At 38.3% G+C, this 18,522-nt stretch overlaps 1 protein-coding gene across 8 annotated transcripts in view; it reads right to left on the bottom strand.

The window, feature by feature from the left end:
- The window catches only part of NLGN1 (neuroligin 1), an 806,764-nt gene that overhangs the window by 444,512 nt on the left and 343,730 nt on the right, over positions 1-18,522 (bottom strand). For 6 of the 8 annotated variants that reach the window (XM_084874160.1, XM_084874159.1, XM_084874158.1 and 3 more), the window contains one exon: positions 417-476. The exons of the other annotated variants lie outside the window; for them this stretch is intronic. In XM_084874160.1, the coding sequence (XP_084730286.1) occupies positions 417-476 (60 nt within the window). The remainder of the gene's footprint in view (positions 1-416; positions 477-18,522) is intronic. 8 annotated transcript variants of the gene reach the window in all.

Genomic DNA, 18,522 nt, shown 5'->3' with positions numbered 1-18,522 from the left:
CAAATGTAAAAATGAAACACATTTTGAAATTGGGTAAGATATTGACATATATTAGAAAACATGCAAAATGGGCACAGAAAGACTACAGGGGAAAGATTGTTAGTTCAAAGAATATGGACAAATTTGCCAAAACGCGGAATGAAACATATCAAAAGTCAGTTCAAGAAAACAAAAATAAAAAGCCTCTCTTTTAAAACATTGTAATGGTTGGTATCAAAATGTAAAACAACATTCATCTTTAAAAAAAATTAAAAATGTATATTTATATGCAACAACAAGCAAGAAGACAAAACACATCAAAAACGAGAATTAAAAACAACTCTTCAAAAAAAGACAAGAAGTAAAAAAAATAGGAAGGGGTGGAAAAAGTGATTGAGGCCCTTGTCATGCAAGTAAATTTGGTGGGGAAAAAATACCTTCATCTTCAGCACCGTCATTATCACCTAAATCATCTGTCTGTTTCTTTGTAAGGGGACCTAGGATTGAGAATGGAGAAATGGAAGGAAAAAAAAAGACAATTCAAGAATAAACAAGATTGAGGGGGAAAAAAATAAATGTAAATACTAAAATTCTCAAGGATATTTCCAAAAAAAGTTGGGAAGTGGTTACATTAAAGTTATCTATTTTGTTTAAGAAAAAAAAATTTAAAAAAAATGCTTTCCCCAAAATATCTTGTAGAAGATTTGATTTGTGAATATATCCAGCTTTAAAAAATACAGTATGGTTTGAAACTCAAATCATAAGCAAAGAAAATGATTTTTTAATACCCATTGCATATAAAAAAGTAAACAGTTTTATTAGCTGAAAGAACTTAATTTATTCAGTGTCTTTTCTAAATAAAATTGGTGACAACAATAAAAAAGTAGGCTAAATTCATTCTTTAATTTATGAATATATAATAACATTAAGAAAATCAGAGATAGGAACATTTTTAGAATGTTTTTTCCTTTTTCTTCTTTTTTTTTTGTAAGAGCATTAACACTTGGGTTTTATATATTTTTATATCAAACATTATTCAAAACTGTGACTTTTTAAAATTACTTTTCATTAAACAAACATTTCCCCATGTGTTTTAATTAAATATTAGATATGGATTTAAGACATTTGCAAACTGCACAAATGTAGAAACAGACAATCTCATCACTCAGTAGGGCAAAGGTGCCATCAATGGAAGTCAATGGTTAGCTACTAAGGTAACTTTCAAAGTCAGGACTTACATTTCATAATTAATTCGGGAATATAATGGAATTATGCCCTAGTGCAATTCCATGCCCAGCATACTCATTTATAATGAGATCATGTCTTAGGACAATAATTGTATTAAAACACTGTGAATGTTTAATAAATGTTTTATTGTACTTAACAATACTAATTTGCTAGAATGAAGGAGCACACCAAAGGGGAAGTTGAAGGCCATATAAAAGTAATTTTAAATGTCACAGAATTGACATATTCAGCACAAAAAAAGCAAGTGAAGCCCCACATTTCTTTTTGTTTCTGCAACCATTTAATTTGTATGACATTTCATAATCCTCATGCAAAAAGCAATCATTACAAACACAAGACAATCAAGTTAAAGACAGCCAGCCCACATAGCAGTAAGCAAGAGAATTTTGTCATGCATAAAATAAGTCATAGAAAAGGGAGGGGAAAAGATTGGTAGGCATATGTTGATTTCAATAATGTAAACAGTAAAGAAGCAGGCATTAATTCTAAGCATATTTCATAAGAAAGGATTATTAAATATTTTGAGAAAGATTTCTAGTCTATACAGTGATTACTACACATTAAGCTTATAATTTAAAACTACATCTAATATCACAACCTTCAAAAAATAAAAAACACCATCACAGAAAACAGAGAAAGAAAATGAGATCTAATTCAGTTATGTTCCATCAGCTCAGCGAGGGAGCCTTGAAAAATATTAATAATTGGCAAAGATCAAAAGATTGGAAATGGAGAAATTGATAAATGTAATTGAAATAACCTCAATTGTAAGGTCATTCCAACTACACTAAGAGTAGCCGTACACAATAATTTATGCGATATACTTTTATAGTCACTCCTGCAAGCAATTGTTCCATTAAGAGAAAACCAAGATGAAAGCAAAAGTTTATGTTACCAGACAGTTGCAAATTCATATTTTAATCTAATCCTGTTTAAATGCAAAAAGAGCCCTCAGTATTATTTGATGTTCATATAACACTGTTGCTACATTTCTGAAAAACAAATATTTTAAATTTTAAATTTGCTGTTATCAGAACTATATTTGAAATTTTTCCAATTTTACAACATGCAAAATATCAAACTTAATGAGTTATATTCTCAAGTGTTTTTTTTTTACTTTTTTATCATTACATAAAGCAGTGAATGAACAGACTTCAACAAACAATTTTATTGCATTTCTAATTTCAAGTATTCTATCTAAGAGTTATTTTATTCATTGATTAACAACACAGATTAAGTATAGTGGTAATTATTTATTGCTTTAAAACCACTATCTACTTTATTCATTTAAATCACTTCATTTGCTTAATCCTTGGCTATATTAAGAAACTACTAATGTGAGTTGGATTTTGTTTTCTCTGAATCTCAGGTAAAAACTATCACAATTAAATTAAGCTGTTTTCTTCATTTTGTATGTGGTTTTATAAGATATTTTTTTGGAAAGATCTTTCTTTCCTTTCTAGGGTACCCAAGATAATTTACATGATTTCTTTACTAAATCCTTTAGGTTTATAGCCATGAACGAGTAACCCAGATATAGAATTACTAGTTCATTGTCTAAACAAAATGTGATAGTAAGATAATTTTTATTAAACCATTAGAGGCCCGGAGCATGAAATTCATGCCCCGGGGTAAGGGGAAGGAGGTTCCTTAGCCCGTCCTGCGCCCTCTCACAGTGCAGGATCCCTTGCTCCTTACTGCCTGCCTGCTCGCTGCTTCTTACCACTCAGCTCTCTGCTCCTTAGCGCTGCAGCCAGGGCCGGAGTGGCTCCCACCACCACCAATGCGCTCTCTAGCTGTGAGCCTGGCTTCTGTCTGAGCAGTGCTCCCCTTAAGGTCTCTTAGGCTTTTATTTTATAGATGACCTTCCTCTTGTCTGAATAGGGGCTAGTTCTCAGTTGCTTTCTGACTCTTGGTCTGCCTAAGCAGAGAAGCCACGGAAATGATAGTGTATAATATATACAAAGAGGGCTTTTCCGTGGCTGGAATGGTCAACCCAGCTTTTTGCTACATGTTTATCACCACCTTCCCTCCTCAGGAAGCTGCATGCTTCTTAACTATTCTGGGATCATCATCACATGGGCAAGATGCATAGGACGCCTTTTACTGTAGGAAACCTGAAGAGCTAGAAACAGGTGCAGATATTGCTTCAGCATCACAAAGAGATGGGGCACAATTATCTTAGAAATGAATTAAGTTCTCTCAACTAAAGAATTTCATTTACTGAATATTAAATAAAGCCTTATTATGAGGTGATATTAAGTAGTTCCCATAGTACGGGTCCTAGCGATCTTTGTGATTTCAACATAATTGGCTTTTTTTAATATCAATAATTTTTTACACATTTGAATTGTTAAGGTTTCCTTAAAAAAAAAAAGGACTAATTATAAAAAGAGAGAAAACATCATTTATCTTCTATACCTAAAGGCACTGGGCATCCATATCTTAGAGGGGCCATGTTGCAGGTTGAGAAACAACATTGGTTTCTCTGAAGAAACCTTAATGGAGGCACCAGTGAATTATAGAAACATATCCCAACATGGTCTCGATTCCTCATTCCCAGGGTGGAAAGAAAACAACCCATTGCTTTGAATGCCCTTCTCTCTAGCTCATTTTTCCTTTATTCTAAATGGCCACGAGTGACATAATTACTGATGCTAAAAATGTTTAAATAGGAAGAAAATATTGAAAGAGGTAACTGTCATTCATTTTCTTAAGAATACTTAGGCAACCGCATTTTAGGGACTACTCATTCCTGCAAGTCGATCAGCCTGGTTTTCCCAAAGGGTAAAACATTTATCCTCCCACAGAAATAACAATCGTTAACAACACTCCAACCCCAGCACATGTCTCCTTTAAACTACAAATAGCGCATTTGCAATACCAGCCGAGTAAATGAGTAACTCAAAGCACCAAGGTACAAAGCAAGCGAGTCCTCTAAAGCCCGCATGTAGAAGTGATTTATTCTGCCTTGAAACTCTGTAGGGTCTGTGCTCCTTGAGGAATGCACACATAACTCTCATTAGAGCTAATGGGAAAGTAGACCTCACGTCAGTTTAAAAAGGAGTGAGAGTAATTACTATATTTTATCTCTTCGCCAGGCAATAAATAGAATCCGTGGTGAAACAACAGGGCCAAAGAAAGTAAAGGGAACTCTTAACTGTGAACTTTGAACTCATTTAAATCCAAACAAAAAGTTATTTTCCCACTAACATAAGCAGGATTCAAAGTATCGGCCATTCTAAAGGACATTCTTATATTTCAGAATCTGACCATGCACCTTTTATTTAAAAAAAAAAAAAGAATAAAAATATCAGCATTTCTCTGTAGTTAACTGCAAAATAATTATGAGCTCCAAAATAATTACTATCCACCCATATTAATGCTGCTTTTTATCATTCCCTTTGATGAAGGACTAATATACTTTAGATCTCAAATACATTAGAACTGATTATAAACCCCTTCATTATGGGTTCAATTCAGCAGAAACCATCTGTACTTTATGCCACACAAATCTGTAAGAGGCAAGGAGGTGGGGATATTGTTAGATCTTGCCTTAGAAAGCTGGCCATGAGAAATGTGTCCTTCTTAAGAGAACAAGTCTTTGAAATGTTGGGGATTATTTAGAGCTTCCGGGCTCCGGTGAGCCCCATCCTGATAGATGGAGAGCCCTGGTTAATGACCTTGCTTTCCTTTTTTCCCCACTGTCTTTACCCAGTAGCCTTTGAGATAAACTGACACTAAAGAATTCCTAAGGCCACTTCCACAGAATGGAAGAACTGAAGGATGTTGCCATTGTTATTCTGGAACAATTGAAACAGGTAAAATCTTTTTTTTTTTTTTAATTTCACCTTTTATTTTTATTTTTTCTTTATATTGATTAAGGTATTACATGTGTCCTTATTCCCCCATAGTCCTCCAACCCCCCACTCAAGCCCTCACCTCCCTGGTGTCTATGTCTGTGGTTAGGCTTATCTGCATGCATACAAGTCCTTTGGTTGATCTCTCTCTCTTACCCCCACCCTCCCCTACCAGGTGAAATATTTTCATGGATGTTCTTAGTACAAATTTAGTTTATAAAATTAGGACCATGGATACAAAAACAAACAAGAAAAAAAAAAACCAAAACACCTAATTATGTCTGTTCCATATGGTGGACAATGCCACAATTCAATACATTTTTTAATTAAAATTGCAGTATATTATCATATTTTATTTTTTTCCAAATTGACAAACATTAAAAAATGACTTTAAGAAATTAGATATCATAGCAGTTGGTATCATTGAAACACTATTGAATTTTATCCATTGAAATTTCTGAGAAAACAGAAATAAGTGAATGAACTGAATTGGAATAACACTCATTATTTTTTATATTACTGTATTGATTTACCTAAAAGTAATCACAATTCTTACAATATGAATTTTATAAACATATAGAAATTAAATCAAAGCTGAGAAATATTTTTTTTCTTAAGATGTTTTCAATTAAAAAGAAAACATTTTGTAGTAATGTCATAAATCTACAGTAGAATAGAATAAAGATATTCTGTCTCAAACTGCTTTGGATGAGATATTGAAAGTAAAGTTTGGAACAGTTGATAGTTTTCAAAAGAGCCCATATCTGTGCAATTATTACTGGCACTGCTATGTTGTTCATGATATTTTAGTATCTTGTGGTGATCTGCATGTTTAGGCTCATGCTTCAGATGTATACATGCTATGAAGAAACCAGGCACCAAGATCTGAATGTAACAGGCATGGTCTATATTTTTTGTGTGTGTGTTGGAAGAAACTGACTACATAAACGAAAACCATATTCCCTCAGAAGCAGAGCACAGCTTAAAACATGACTTTTGTGAAAAAGAGAATCTGATATGAAAAGAGAAAAAACATAAAGAAATCTTTTGGGGCAAAGTACATGGAAAAGAGCTCATTTATATCTATGAGAAAGGCACATTTTTTTCTTCATTAACTTACCTTGATTAACAAAACTTTGAATTCAAAAGCAATCGTGCTAGAATAAAGTGATAATATCTAGAGAGAAAAAAATTAGGTAGATGAAAAGTAAGTCTAAAAGGCTAAACCCTAATCTGAGCATCACCAAATTTGCACAAGCTTATTACTTTTTTAACACTATGTTTGATTTTTAATGCAGATGTAGTTAATGCTAATGCAGTATTTTTTTTTAGCATGAAGATTGTCAGAATATCATCCCTTTTCATCTGGAGCAATGTTCTGTGTGTTGTACAAACCTAAAGCAGCAGATGGTATAAGGCATACCATCCACTGCTCTGCACACATTACCCAGAGATGCACCTACAATGTGGTGAGGACACAAGTGCCACCAGATCCTCAGATACTTCAGCAAGATTGAATTGCCCAACCTCTTTGACATGGCTGCAGGATTCAGTCATCCAACCATAACACAACCTCGGATCCCTCAGGGAATGTCTGATTGCCGGTAGTCAGACCTTCATCTCACAATCCAGGACTGCTGGCTCCCAACTGCTCACCTGCCTGCCAGCCCAATCACCCCCTAACCAGCCCCCTGACAGCCTAATCGATGCCTACTGCTCCCCTGATGGCCAGATTGCCCCCAACTGCGCTCCCCTGCCAGCCTGGTAAACCCCAACTGTCTTCCCTGCCCGCCCGATCACAGCTAACTGCCCTCCCTCACCTGTAGGCCTTGTCACCCCCAACTGCCCTCCCCTGGTGGCCTAATCGCCCACAACTACCCTTCCCTGCCGGCCATCTTGTGGCAGTCACCTTTGACCACATGGGGGTGGCCATCTTGTGCAAAGGCAAAAAGGTCAATTTCCATACTACCTCTTTATTATATAGGATATATATATATATATAATGCAAGGTGCTCAGGATATATGATAAGCAAAACAAGCAAGATTCTTATCCACATGTAAATTAATCTTGTCAGAGAAAATGACATCCTATCTAGCAAAAGAGTAATATGAAAGTTGACTGTCTCACAAAGACAGAAGATGGCCACCCCCATGTGATCAAAGATGGCTGCCCCTGTGTGGAAACAATATGGCTGCCACAGATGGCCTGCAGGGGAGAGCAGTTGTGGGAAGTTAGGGGTGACCAGGCCAGCAGAGTAGGGCAGTTGGGGGGACCAGGCCAGCAAGAGAAGGCATTGGGGGTGGGGGGAAGGCCCAGGCATGCAGGGGAGGGCAGTTGGGAGCCAGCAGTCTGGGATTGTGAAAGGGGTGTCCAACCACCTGTTAGCCCGATCCCCATGGAGATCAGGCCTAAATGGGCAGTTGAACATCCCTCAAGGGATCCCAGATTGGAGAAGGTGCAGGCTGGACTGAGGGACAATCCCCTTCCCCATGAACAAATTTTGTGCACCAGGCCTCTAGTTAAATAAATAATCACACACATAAACACAGACTTACAAATTCTGTTAAGGAAAAGAGTCTTGGTTTTCTGAGAGACTATACAAGAAGACTTTGGAGTCTTTACGGAGTAAGTGCAATGTGGCCTGAAGACTGAAAAGTAAGTCAATACCAAGCAGGCAAAGAGGCTGAGGGTGGTAAGTTGAGTGAGAAGATTCTACCCTGAAAATAATAACATGTAGAAAGGTTCTAAAATGAGAATGAGCTGGAAGTGAGTCTGCTGCCATACAGGGAGCAAAATAGAGACCTGTGGGAAATGTGGATAGAGAAGTAGACAGGTATCCATCAGACCCTGCAGATCCTCTAGCCTGGAGATTTTTGTTTTAATCCTAAAAGCAATCAGAAGCCATTTAAAAGGTTTAAGCACACATTGGCAAACTACCTTATTTGAATCTTAAATAGAAAATCAGAAAAAGGCGAAGTCATTAACAAGTATAGCTGAGAATATTTTGTACAGAGGCCTAAATTATATTCTCAGCAGAGGAAAATAGCCTTCTTAGAAGAAATTAAATGATGTAAAAGTCAATAATGTCTCATTCTATTTGTTTACAAATAAATTTAATAACACCATAAAGTAAAATCTAAGACTTCAGTACATCAAAAGTTTAATAAATATTTAAAAAGTTTTCTATTAATTTTGTATTTAAAGTTAAATTAACTTTGCCTAAGAATTAACATACTTATATTTAACATATCCTAACTATTCTTATATTCATACAAATATAGAAATTCTGCAAGCCATTTATAGTTGAACTAGAGGCCCAGTGTACGAAATTAATGCATGAGGGGGAGGGGTTTCATCACCCCAGCCTGCACCCTCTCCCTGGGACTCCTTGGTCCCTCTCATAATTCTGGACTGCTGGTTCCCAATTGCTCATCTGCCTGCCTGCCTGGTCACCCCTAATTGCATCCCCTGGCTGGCGTGATCACCTCTTACTGCCTCTGTGTGCTGGCCTGATTGCCCCTAACTGCCACCCGTTGCCAGCCAGGTTGCCCCCAATTGTCCTCTCCCTGCCAGCCTAGTTGCCCCTAACTGCACCCCCCCTCTTGCCTGGTCACCCCAACTGACCCCCTGCCAGCCTAGTTGCCCACACTGCTCCCCCCCTTCCAGCCTAATCACCCCCAACTGCCTTCCCTGCCAGCCTGGTCTCCCCTAACTGCCCCTCCTCTACCATCTTGATCACCACTTACTGGCCCCCCTGCAGCCTGGTCACCAAAAACTGCCACCCTCTGCCAACCTGGTTGCCCCCAACTGCCCTCACCTGCTGGCCAGGTCACCCCCAACTGATCTCCTGCCAGCCTAGTTGCCTCACACTGCCTCCCCACCCCTGCCCACTGACCTGGTTGCCCCCAGCTCTCCCCCTCTGCCAGCCTGGTTGCCCCTTACTGCCACCCCTACTGGCCTAGTCACCTCCAACTGCCCCCCCCACCCTGCCAGCCTGGTCACACCATGCACCCTGCTGTTCAGTCATTTGATAAGTCCCTCACTAACCCCCCTGCCAGCCTGGTTGACCCACATAGCCTCCTTGTTCAGCCATTTGGTCCTCCCTCACTAACCACACTGTTGGTCTGGTCATAGGTAGCCATCTTGTGAAGATGTGAGGGTCAATTTGCACATTACCTCTTTATTATATAGGATATCTTACCCCCATTTTAGTACAACAAAAATGTCTGTCATGTCTACCTCAAAGCAAATTTTACTTTCCAAACAGGCTTTGCTCTCAGAGGTTTAATCCCTCCCTCTGTTTCCAAACTCCAAATCTGGAAATAATCTTTAACCATTCCCTCTTCCTAACCTCTAGCCTCAGCCAGATTTCATCAATTTGTACAAAAAGTGTGTTGCTGTCACACACTTCAATTCTTATTAGCCTGTTATTAGTCTAGTCTGTGGCCACTTTTACCACATGCCTACATTATTACAGTAGCTTCATGGTTGCTTCTAAAAGAGTAAAGTGTAAATGTTCTAACCAAAACCAACAAAAATGTGTGAGGGAAAAAAAAAACACCTAATAAGCAATATACAACTTTTTGCATGTGAGCCTTGTCATTGTTGCACAAAAAAAAGTGACCTTACAGTCATTCTTTGTATGTTTTATCCCATAGAGCTTATTACTTAAACTTCTACTTATAATCACTCACTTTGGAGGGGAGGAAAGAAGGTGAATGAGCATAGGGAATCTCCTCTACAATAATGTGTAAATTTTTTCACAGTGAAAGAAAGAAGAACCAGTGTGTGTTTTGGCATAAACTGCTGTCTTAAATATATGAATGAGAGGTAGTTCTACATTGTTCAGAAAAAAAAAACAACTAAGAGTGAAAATATCTCAAATTTTAGCTATTACTATATTTTACCTCCACGAGATAAGTGAATTGAACCAATAATTAATATCTTATTTTTTGAGTGTGTCTCACTGGGAAATAAGCCAGTGAAGGACCCTCTGATGCTAAAGACATAGAGCTGCTAGTCCAGTGGTGAGTGAGTGCTTCTCTGAGATGATTTTTTGACAGTTCCTAGTCTCACATGTGCCCTTCCTTGCTAAATGGCACTTGTCCTCAGAGAAGCAGTTTCACTTTTCTTTCCGCTACATGAGCTACTCACCTGGGCTGATTCTCTTACCATACAGGCTGGAGTCTGTTGGGGACAAATTAGCTCTCACCTGATACAATATTAAGGTTATACTAGACACAAGTGTGAAGTCAGTTATTTTGTGACCTGATTCATAGGGAACTAGATTTGGAAATGACCCTAAGGAATGACTACCAAACCTTTCCATTGGATAGGTCCTCAAAACAAAAGTAGAAAGTTAACTAATTTTGCCCAGGCCCCAAAGCTAGTTAAATTCATACCTAGGTCTAGATCTCAAGTTTTTTATCACTTGGTATATTTAGTTCCCTTTTAATAAGTCACATGGCAATAAAAGACAAGCAGAGAAAAGGAAAAAAAATTAAATAATCTACAAACTAATAAATCTAGCTTAAGTACATGCTACCCAATAAAAGAGTAATATGCAAATTAACCATCACTCCACTACACAAATAAGTCATGCCCACCAGCCAATTAGGAGCAAATATGCAAATACAGCCACAGAGTGCAGGAGAGAGGCTTGGGTTTCCCAGGAAATTGAAGAAGCCAAACTTTCTGCCTGCCCTTGCTGGCCTAGTCCTCCACTCAAGGCTACAAAGTTTTAATGATAGAAGATACATAAATCCAAACAGAAATGGCAGTGGCCACAGAGTTAGAAAGAGTAGGAGGCTAGGGTTGCCCCCAGTGATGGAAGAAGCCAAGATTTCCACACACCCTGGCCAGCCCAGGCCTCCACTTAAGGCTACAAAGTTTCAATAATAGAAAATGCATAAATCCCAACAAAAATGGCTGCCACCAAGGAGCAAGCAGGAGGCTTGGCTCCACTTCAGGCTACAAAGTTTCAATTATAGAAGATAAATAAACCCCAGATACCAGAGCTTCCACTTGCGTCGCCTGGGGGCATGGCTGGCCTATAAACCACCACAGGCCCCTTGCCCAGGCTGTCCCATGCAACCAAGGGAACCCTCACCCTGATCTGGGACATCCTTCAGGGCAAACAGCCAGCCCTTACCTGTGCACCAGGCCTCTATCCTATCTAATAAAAGAGTAATATGCAGATTGACCATCACTCCAACACACAAGATGGCTGCCCACATGTAGACACAAATGGCCACCACAAGATGGCCAGGAGGGGAGGGCAGATGGGAGGGACCAGGCCTGCAAGGGAGGACAGTTGGGGGTGATCAAGCCTGCAGGGGAGGGCAGTTAGTGGGGACCCAGGCCTGCAGTGAAGGGCAGTTGGGGAGAACCAGGCCTGCAGGAGAGGGCAGTTAGGGTTGACCAGGCCTGCAGGGAAAGGCAGTTAGGGGCAAACAGGCTGGTAGGGGAGCAGTTAGGCATCAATCAGGCTGGCATTGGAGTGGTTATGGGGTGATAAGGCTGACAGGCAAAAGCAATTAAGGGCAATCAGGAATACAGGCAGGTGAGTATATGGAAGCCAGCAGTCCTGGATTGTGTGAGGGATGTCCAACTGCCTGTTTCGGCCTGATCCTAAACGGGCAGTCAGACATCCCTTGAAAGGTCCCAGATTGGAGAATGTGCAGGCTGGGGTGATGGACACCCCCCTGAGCAAGAATTTTATGCACCAGACCTCTAGTTATAACTATAAGGCCTTTCATACTCCCCTAACCAACATTTCACTTAGATGTCATTGAGGTTAAAATTTAAATGGAAAAAAAACACAAATATTTATAGAAATATATTTTAAAAGAAAAAAAACACAATTTTACAAACAAGCCAACAGATCTGGGAGAACTAAAATCTGACAGTTTAAAATAAATAAGCAATATCAGATAAGAGAAACACTTTGGCAGTAGTGCATAGCCTCAGACTGAATGGTATGTGAAATATTTAAGTGGTGAAGAAAGAAATAATCAACCTGATTTAAAAGAAGAACAAGAATAGCTAGGGCTAATGTACAGCATATATGGAATAGTGAAATGCTCTGTACAGCTTAGTAAGTTACTATTGCCCAGATCCATTGGAATCCCTCTACTTTAAGACCTAAGATGCTTTGGCTCTTCCCCAGGATGCCCTTAACAACGGCATAATTAAAAAATGAAGGGTTAATGATTGACTCAGTAGGAGGTTCCCAACACCCAGCAACAATGTTATAGGCAAGTATCCTTTCTAACTAGACAATTTATATTTTTAATATTACCTCTCGATTAATCTCAAAGACATTTCAAAATCTACAAGGCTCTAAAATGTATTTTCAAAAGCATTTATTTCTCCTACTTAATATTGTGATTGTGTTATAATGAGTTTGAAAATAGAATATATAGGTTTTGATATTGGCTTTTTTATGTGCTATTTGTATACTCTTCAACAAGCTTTTTAACTCCATAGAATCTCAGGAGCACAATGCCACCTCCCCAAAAATAAATATTGCTATAATAATTAAAAATGTCTAGTAAAGGGCTTACTTAACATAGGGAGAAGCTGAGTTAATCTTTTATGTTTAACCTCTCCTCTAAGCACTGTTTCCAATCAAATCTTAATACCTTCCTATCTAATATAATCTCTCTATATATAAAAGCCTAAGTGACCGAATGACCAAAGAACCGAATGAACAGTTGACTGGTTGCTATGACTCGCACTGACCACCAGGGGCAAGACGCTCAATGCAGAAGCTGACCCCTGGTGGTCAGTGCACTCCCACAGCAGGAGCACCACTCAGCTGACCCATGAATGCCACACACAGGGCTCACGGCTGGCTGCCGCAGCCCAGAGACCACAGTGGAGCAGTGGTAACAAGCCTACTGAGATGCTGCAGTACGCACAGTGGGGCCAGGATGAGCAGGAGTGGCAGGCAGGAGTGGTAGGTAGCATTTGATTGCCGGTTTTGGCTCAATTCCAACAGGCTACGCTGAAGGACCCCACTTGTGCATGAATCTGTGCATTGGGCCTCTAGTATATAATAAAAGAAAAAGTACTTTAGAACTAGGCCATCCCCACTCAGCCATCTACTAGCTACCATATGTGACTCTCAGAATTACTCAATTGTTTGAAATGTACATTTGGACAATGTTCACTTAACAGAAGGATTCAAGATCATGGATGTAAAATCTCTAGTACAGTGCCCATTACATAAAGAGAGTAAAAAAACAATGATGAACATTATCATTGAGTTTGAGTCCCTTAATATATACTAATGCCTAACACATAGATATTATCATTGTGTCCACTGAGTTTATATATTTGATCTAGGCCCCATTGCTTAATTAGTAGAACCATTTAATTAGACTCTAATATGTCCACATTCTTGCCAAATAGCCTATCACCAAAATGTACTGGCAAAAGGTAAATTATGGTATCTCGCACTCACCTTGAAAAGTGTTAAGGTGGATTTACCAGAGCGTCTTCAGAAGGAAAGAGTATGCAAGCTTTATGACTTCTACCAAGACCCAAGCAACCCAAACCCAGAGGCATGCAGTAGGAGTACACTAGATAAACATTATTTTCCACCAATGTTTTTTCAGGAAGATTATGTTAAAATACTTCATCACCCAAGAAATCTTTTCCTGCTAGCTACACATAGCTCCATATTTTGACAATCTGGCAGAAAGAGCTTTTATATTTATTTATTCTTTTTAAAATATATATTTTTATTGATTTCAGAGAGGGAGGGAAAGGGAGAGAGAGAGAAACATCAATGATGAGAGAGAATCATTGATTGGCTGCCTCCTTCATGCCCGCTACACTGGAGATTGAGCCAGCAACTCAGGCATGCGCCCCCAACCAGGAATCGAACCATGACCTCCTGGTTTATAGGTCGATGCTCAACCACTGAGCCATGTTAGCCAGGCAGAAAGAGCTTTTTTAAATGTATCAGTAATTGAGCATCTGCTTTATGTGTCTAACTAACACCTAATAGATTTTCATGTATTTTTTAACTGTTAGGCTAAACCAAACAATACGGCATAGTGATTAAAAGTATAGGTTTTAAAACTATGCTGCCTGCTTTCAAATCATGCCCTGCTACTTAGAAGCTCTATGATATTAATTTCTCTTAGCTCCCATTTTACTGTTTGTAAAATAAAGATATTAATAATGGCACCCACTTATAAAGTCATTGTAAGAACTAAACTAGTTCGTTTATCTTATAGTATATTTAATACAATGTAAATGTTCAAGCAAAGTATCGTTCTGATGTAGGTTGTATTATCTTCACTTAATAGTTTGGGAATAGAGGCAAATAAACTTGTTAAAAAACAACAACCTGATACTATGCTAACCACTCCACATGGATTACCTCATTGACGCCTCACAACTGTTCCAAATCCAAGAATTATTATTATTGCACACAAGGTGAGTTGGGAGGAGAGTCTGGGCCTTAGAAAACTGATGATTTTTTGTAATATCTTCTTTCTAATAAGAAGGGAGGCCAGGGAGTGAACCCAGTACTGTATTATTCTAAAATTCATACCATCAAGACTATTCTGGCCCTGGCCAGTTTGGCTCAGCAGATAGAGCATTGACCTGCGGACTAAAGGGTCCCAGGTTCGATTCTATCCAAGGGCACATGCCTGGGTTGAGGGCTCGATACCCCTCAGTATGAGTCTCTGTCATCATTGATGTTCCTATCTCTCTATCTCTCTCCCTTTCTGTCAGAAATCAAGAAAATGAAGATATTTTTTAAAAATACTATTCTGCGTGCCCACAGAAATAAAATATAACACAAAATTGCTTTCATGAAGATCAATAGAATAGCAGTAACAATCCAAGAGGGTCTAAATTGGATATATACAAATATATATATTGGGTTCCATAACTACTCAAAGCAAACTGTTGTTCATTTATTACATGACCTTAGGTGCATTGAAATGATAAAAAAAAAATAAATGTAACAATTACTAATGTAGGGAATTAGAGATAGCATGTGCTGGTAACTTCTGTGATATGAAGAAAGAGAAACAGTTTTGTGTACACAAGATGTGAAAAAAAAAAAGTGGAGGGAGTTCACGTTGTGAGAATTGTGCTCTGTAAAAGGAAAGACTCCTAGCTTCTGGGGATGAGGCAGTCTGGAAGAAGGCAGAAAACATAATCTACTCAAATGGAGATAGCCAGATTTGAACCTGAGATGGTTACTTATCCTCAGGGGTATAAGCCATGGTAGGGCCCGGATGGTGAAGGTGTGCTGCAGTTGCTCCCACAAGAAGCCTCAGTGGGGTGAGATGACTCATCTCCAAATGACAGCTGTCAAGTTCTAAAGGCCTGGGTTCTAGCTTGAACTTTTGAACTTTGCCATTTAACTAGGTGATAATCTGTATGGCATTGCTCCAGACACTTCATTCTCTAAATCTTTATTCTCTCTCTCTCTCTCTCTCTCTCTCTCTCTCTCTCTCTCTCTCTCTCTCTCTCATTTTTGACAGACAGATCCTGCTACAGGTTTATTTGTACAAATAACACAGGAGGACACCGGTGCCCTGCAGACAGCACAGCCCTGGAGCGCAGGGATTCCCACCAGTCCTTCCGTCCTCACCTTGGCAGACAGAGGCCTCTACTATAAAGCCTTCATGGGGACGTGGGCTCCTTTGGAAGCGGGAACCTGAGCTCCAAAAGGAAGAGACAATGTCTTCTAGTGACCTTGGAAAATTGTTGTAGTATCAAATAATTGAGTGCGAGCACACTGTAAAAGGTTTTTCACATGGAATGTGGAATCTTTATCTTATTAAAGCATTAATAAGTGAGGTAGAGATAGTGAGGACTACTAATTGCAAAGGTCATGGCTATGACATAAATAAGAGTATTTGTATTATCTTAAACAGAAAAATCCACATATATAAATTAAAATCTTCTTACTTCCTCATGTGCCAATCAAGAATACCGATTCTGGAATCAGATATCTGATATTTTAGTCTGGATCTACTATCCTACCTGCTGTAAGCTTTTTTGCAAATTACTTAACACTCCTGACCCTCAATTTATCCATTTCTAAATTGGGGAGAGAAATAATATCAAGCTCATAGCACTATTTATGGGATTAAATGTGATAGATTATAGATGCAGAGCTCTTTTCTTTTTTTTATAATATATTTTATTGATTTTTCATAGAGAGGAAGGGAGAGAGATAGAGAGCTAGAAACATCAATGAAAGAGATACATCGATAGCTGCCTCCTGCACACTCCCCACCAGGGATGTGCCCACGACCAAGGTACATGCCCTTGACCGGAATCGAACCTGGGACCTTTCAGTCCACAGACTGACGCTCTATTCACTGAGCCAAACGGGTTTCAGCTATATATGCAGAGCTCTTAAACAGTGTCTGGCATATTTTAAGAAATGATACAGATCATTGATCATAGAAATGTACATTAAAACCTGTATGATCCTATTAATCAATGCCACCCCAACTAACTTAATAAAAAAGTAAGAACAGCCGAAACTGGTTTGGCTCAGTGGATAGAGCTCAGCCTGCAGGCTGAAGGGTCCCGGGTTCGATTCTGGACAAGGGCAAATACCTTGGTTGCGGGCACATCCCCAAAAGGGGGTTTACAAGAGGCAGCTGATTGATGATTCTTTCTAATCGATGTTTCTCACTCTCTATCCCTCTCTCTTTCTCTCTGTAAAAAAATCAATAAAATATATATAAAAAAGTAAGAACAGAACAAATATTAATTATTACTGAAATAGTAAATGACATATTAATAAAAACTATACTAATTTATATGAGACCAAGTGCAGAAGAAAAAAGATTTTATAGCATCTTTTACAAAGAGCAGGTTTTGAATGTATTTAATAAAATCTTTGCTTATTTAATATTTATTCATCATACAATTTAAATGGATTACAAGCAAATGAGATTTAAATCACTTTTTATTCTTTGGCAAAATGTCAAGTCTGAGTTTTTTGCATTAGAAAAAAATGCAGAAAATTCAAAAGCAAAATGTCACAGCAATTCTTTGCTTCCATTACAATAACTCATTAAAGAGAGAGTTGACAGGTTTGGGACAAAGTAGCATTCACTTCTAATATTTTATCCAGTTAAAATGACAAACTTTTTATGGAAAGGTAAAAATGATACTCTGGATTAAAATTATACTTTTTAAGATGGTCAATATATATATTTCAAAGAGGAAGAAAGGGAGAGTGAAAGAGAGAGAAAGAGAAATATCAATGATGAGAGAGAATCATTGATCAGCTGCCTCCTGCATACACCCCACTGGGGATCATGCATGCAAACCAGGAATGTACCAGGCGCATGCCATTGACCAAAATCTAACCCTAGACCTTTTAGTCTTCAGTCTAACACTCTATCCATTGAGTTAAACTGGCTAGGGCTAAAGTTACACTTTCATTTTTATTTTTTAATATATTTTATTGATCTTTTACAGAGAGGAAGGGAGAAGGATAGAGAGCTAGAAACACTGATGAGAGAGCAACATGGACCAGCTGCCTCTTGTACACCCCCTACTGGGAATGTGGCCTCAACCAATGTACATGCCCTTGACTGGAATCCAATCTGGGATCCCTCAGTCTGCAGACCGACACTCTATCCACTGAGCCAAACCGGTTTCGGCTAAAGTTACACTTTTAAAATATTTGAATCTTAAAGAATTTTTGCTATTTCCATGACTACCAACTTTGATGTTCACAAATTTGGTACTGTTTAACAGGTGTCTATGTTCCCCAGCACTGCAGGAAGCAACCCCACTCATAATGTGCTTTTCAGATGCTCAGTTTAAAAACATCTGCAATGGGAAACATGGCCATGGAAAGCTTACATTCTATCTTGTGCATGGATGTGTTTTGGGAAACCCATGAGCAAAATTAAGGGATTTGATCTTCAAAATATAAACATGGCATCTTAAAGAGGCTTATCTCTCAAGTATTTAATGGTTGCTGGATTACAAGAATCAATATGGGATAAAAGACCCCATGCTTTATTGATTTTCTCCTTCCCTGCATTTTCATTCTTCCCTTTAAGCTATTAAAATGCCCCGAATCAAGCTACTTTTTGTAACATAGTCCAGAATAATAATATTTATCAAAGATAACATATTCAATGCTAACATTTTGCTGTTGACTTTGAGGATAAAAACATCTTTATCAATATAAACCAAAATGCTTTAACTTTTAGTCTCCTGTATCTTTTACAAAAGCAGTTTGTTTTCAAAATAGATGGTAATCACAGTTGATTTTGTGAAATATTTCACATTTAGATAAACAGCCATGTCCTGAATATTACAGAATTTTTATTTCAATATAGCAAGCTAGAAACAGCTATATTAAAATGTAAGGCAATAAAAATATGCAATTGACTTTAGGCAAAATATGTGTTTCAAAAATTT

The sequence above is a fragment of the Pipistrellus hanaki genome, assembly GCF_964339955.1.
Source record: "Pipistrellus hanaki genome assembly, chromosome: 2".
NCBI classification, from domain to species: domain Eukaryota; kingdom Metazoa; phylum Chordata; class Mammalia; order Chiroptera; family Vespertilionidae; genus Pipistrellus; species Pipistrellus hanaki.
Note: the sequence above shows the minus strand (reverse complement) of the source record. Positions and strands in the feature narration are given on the sequence as shown.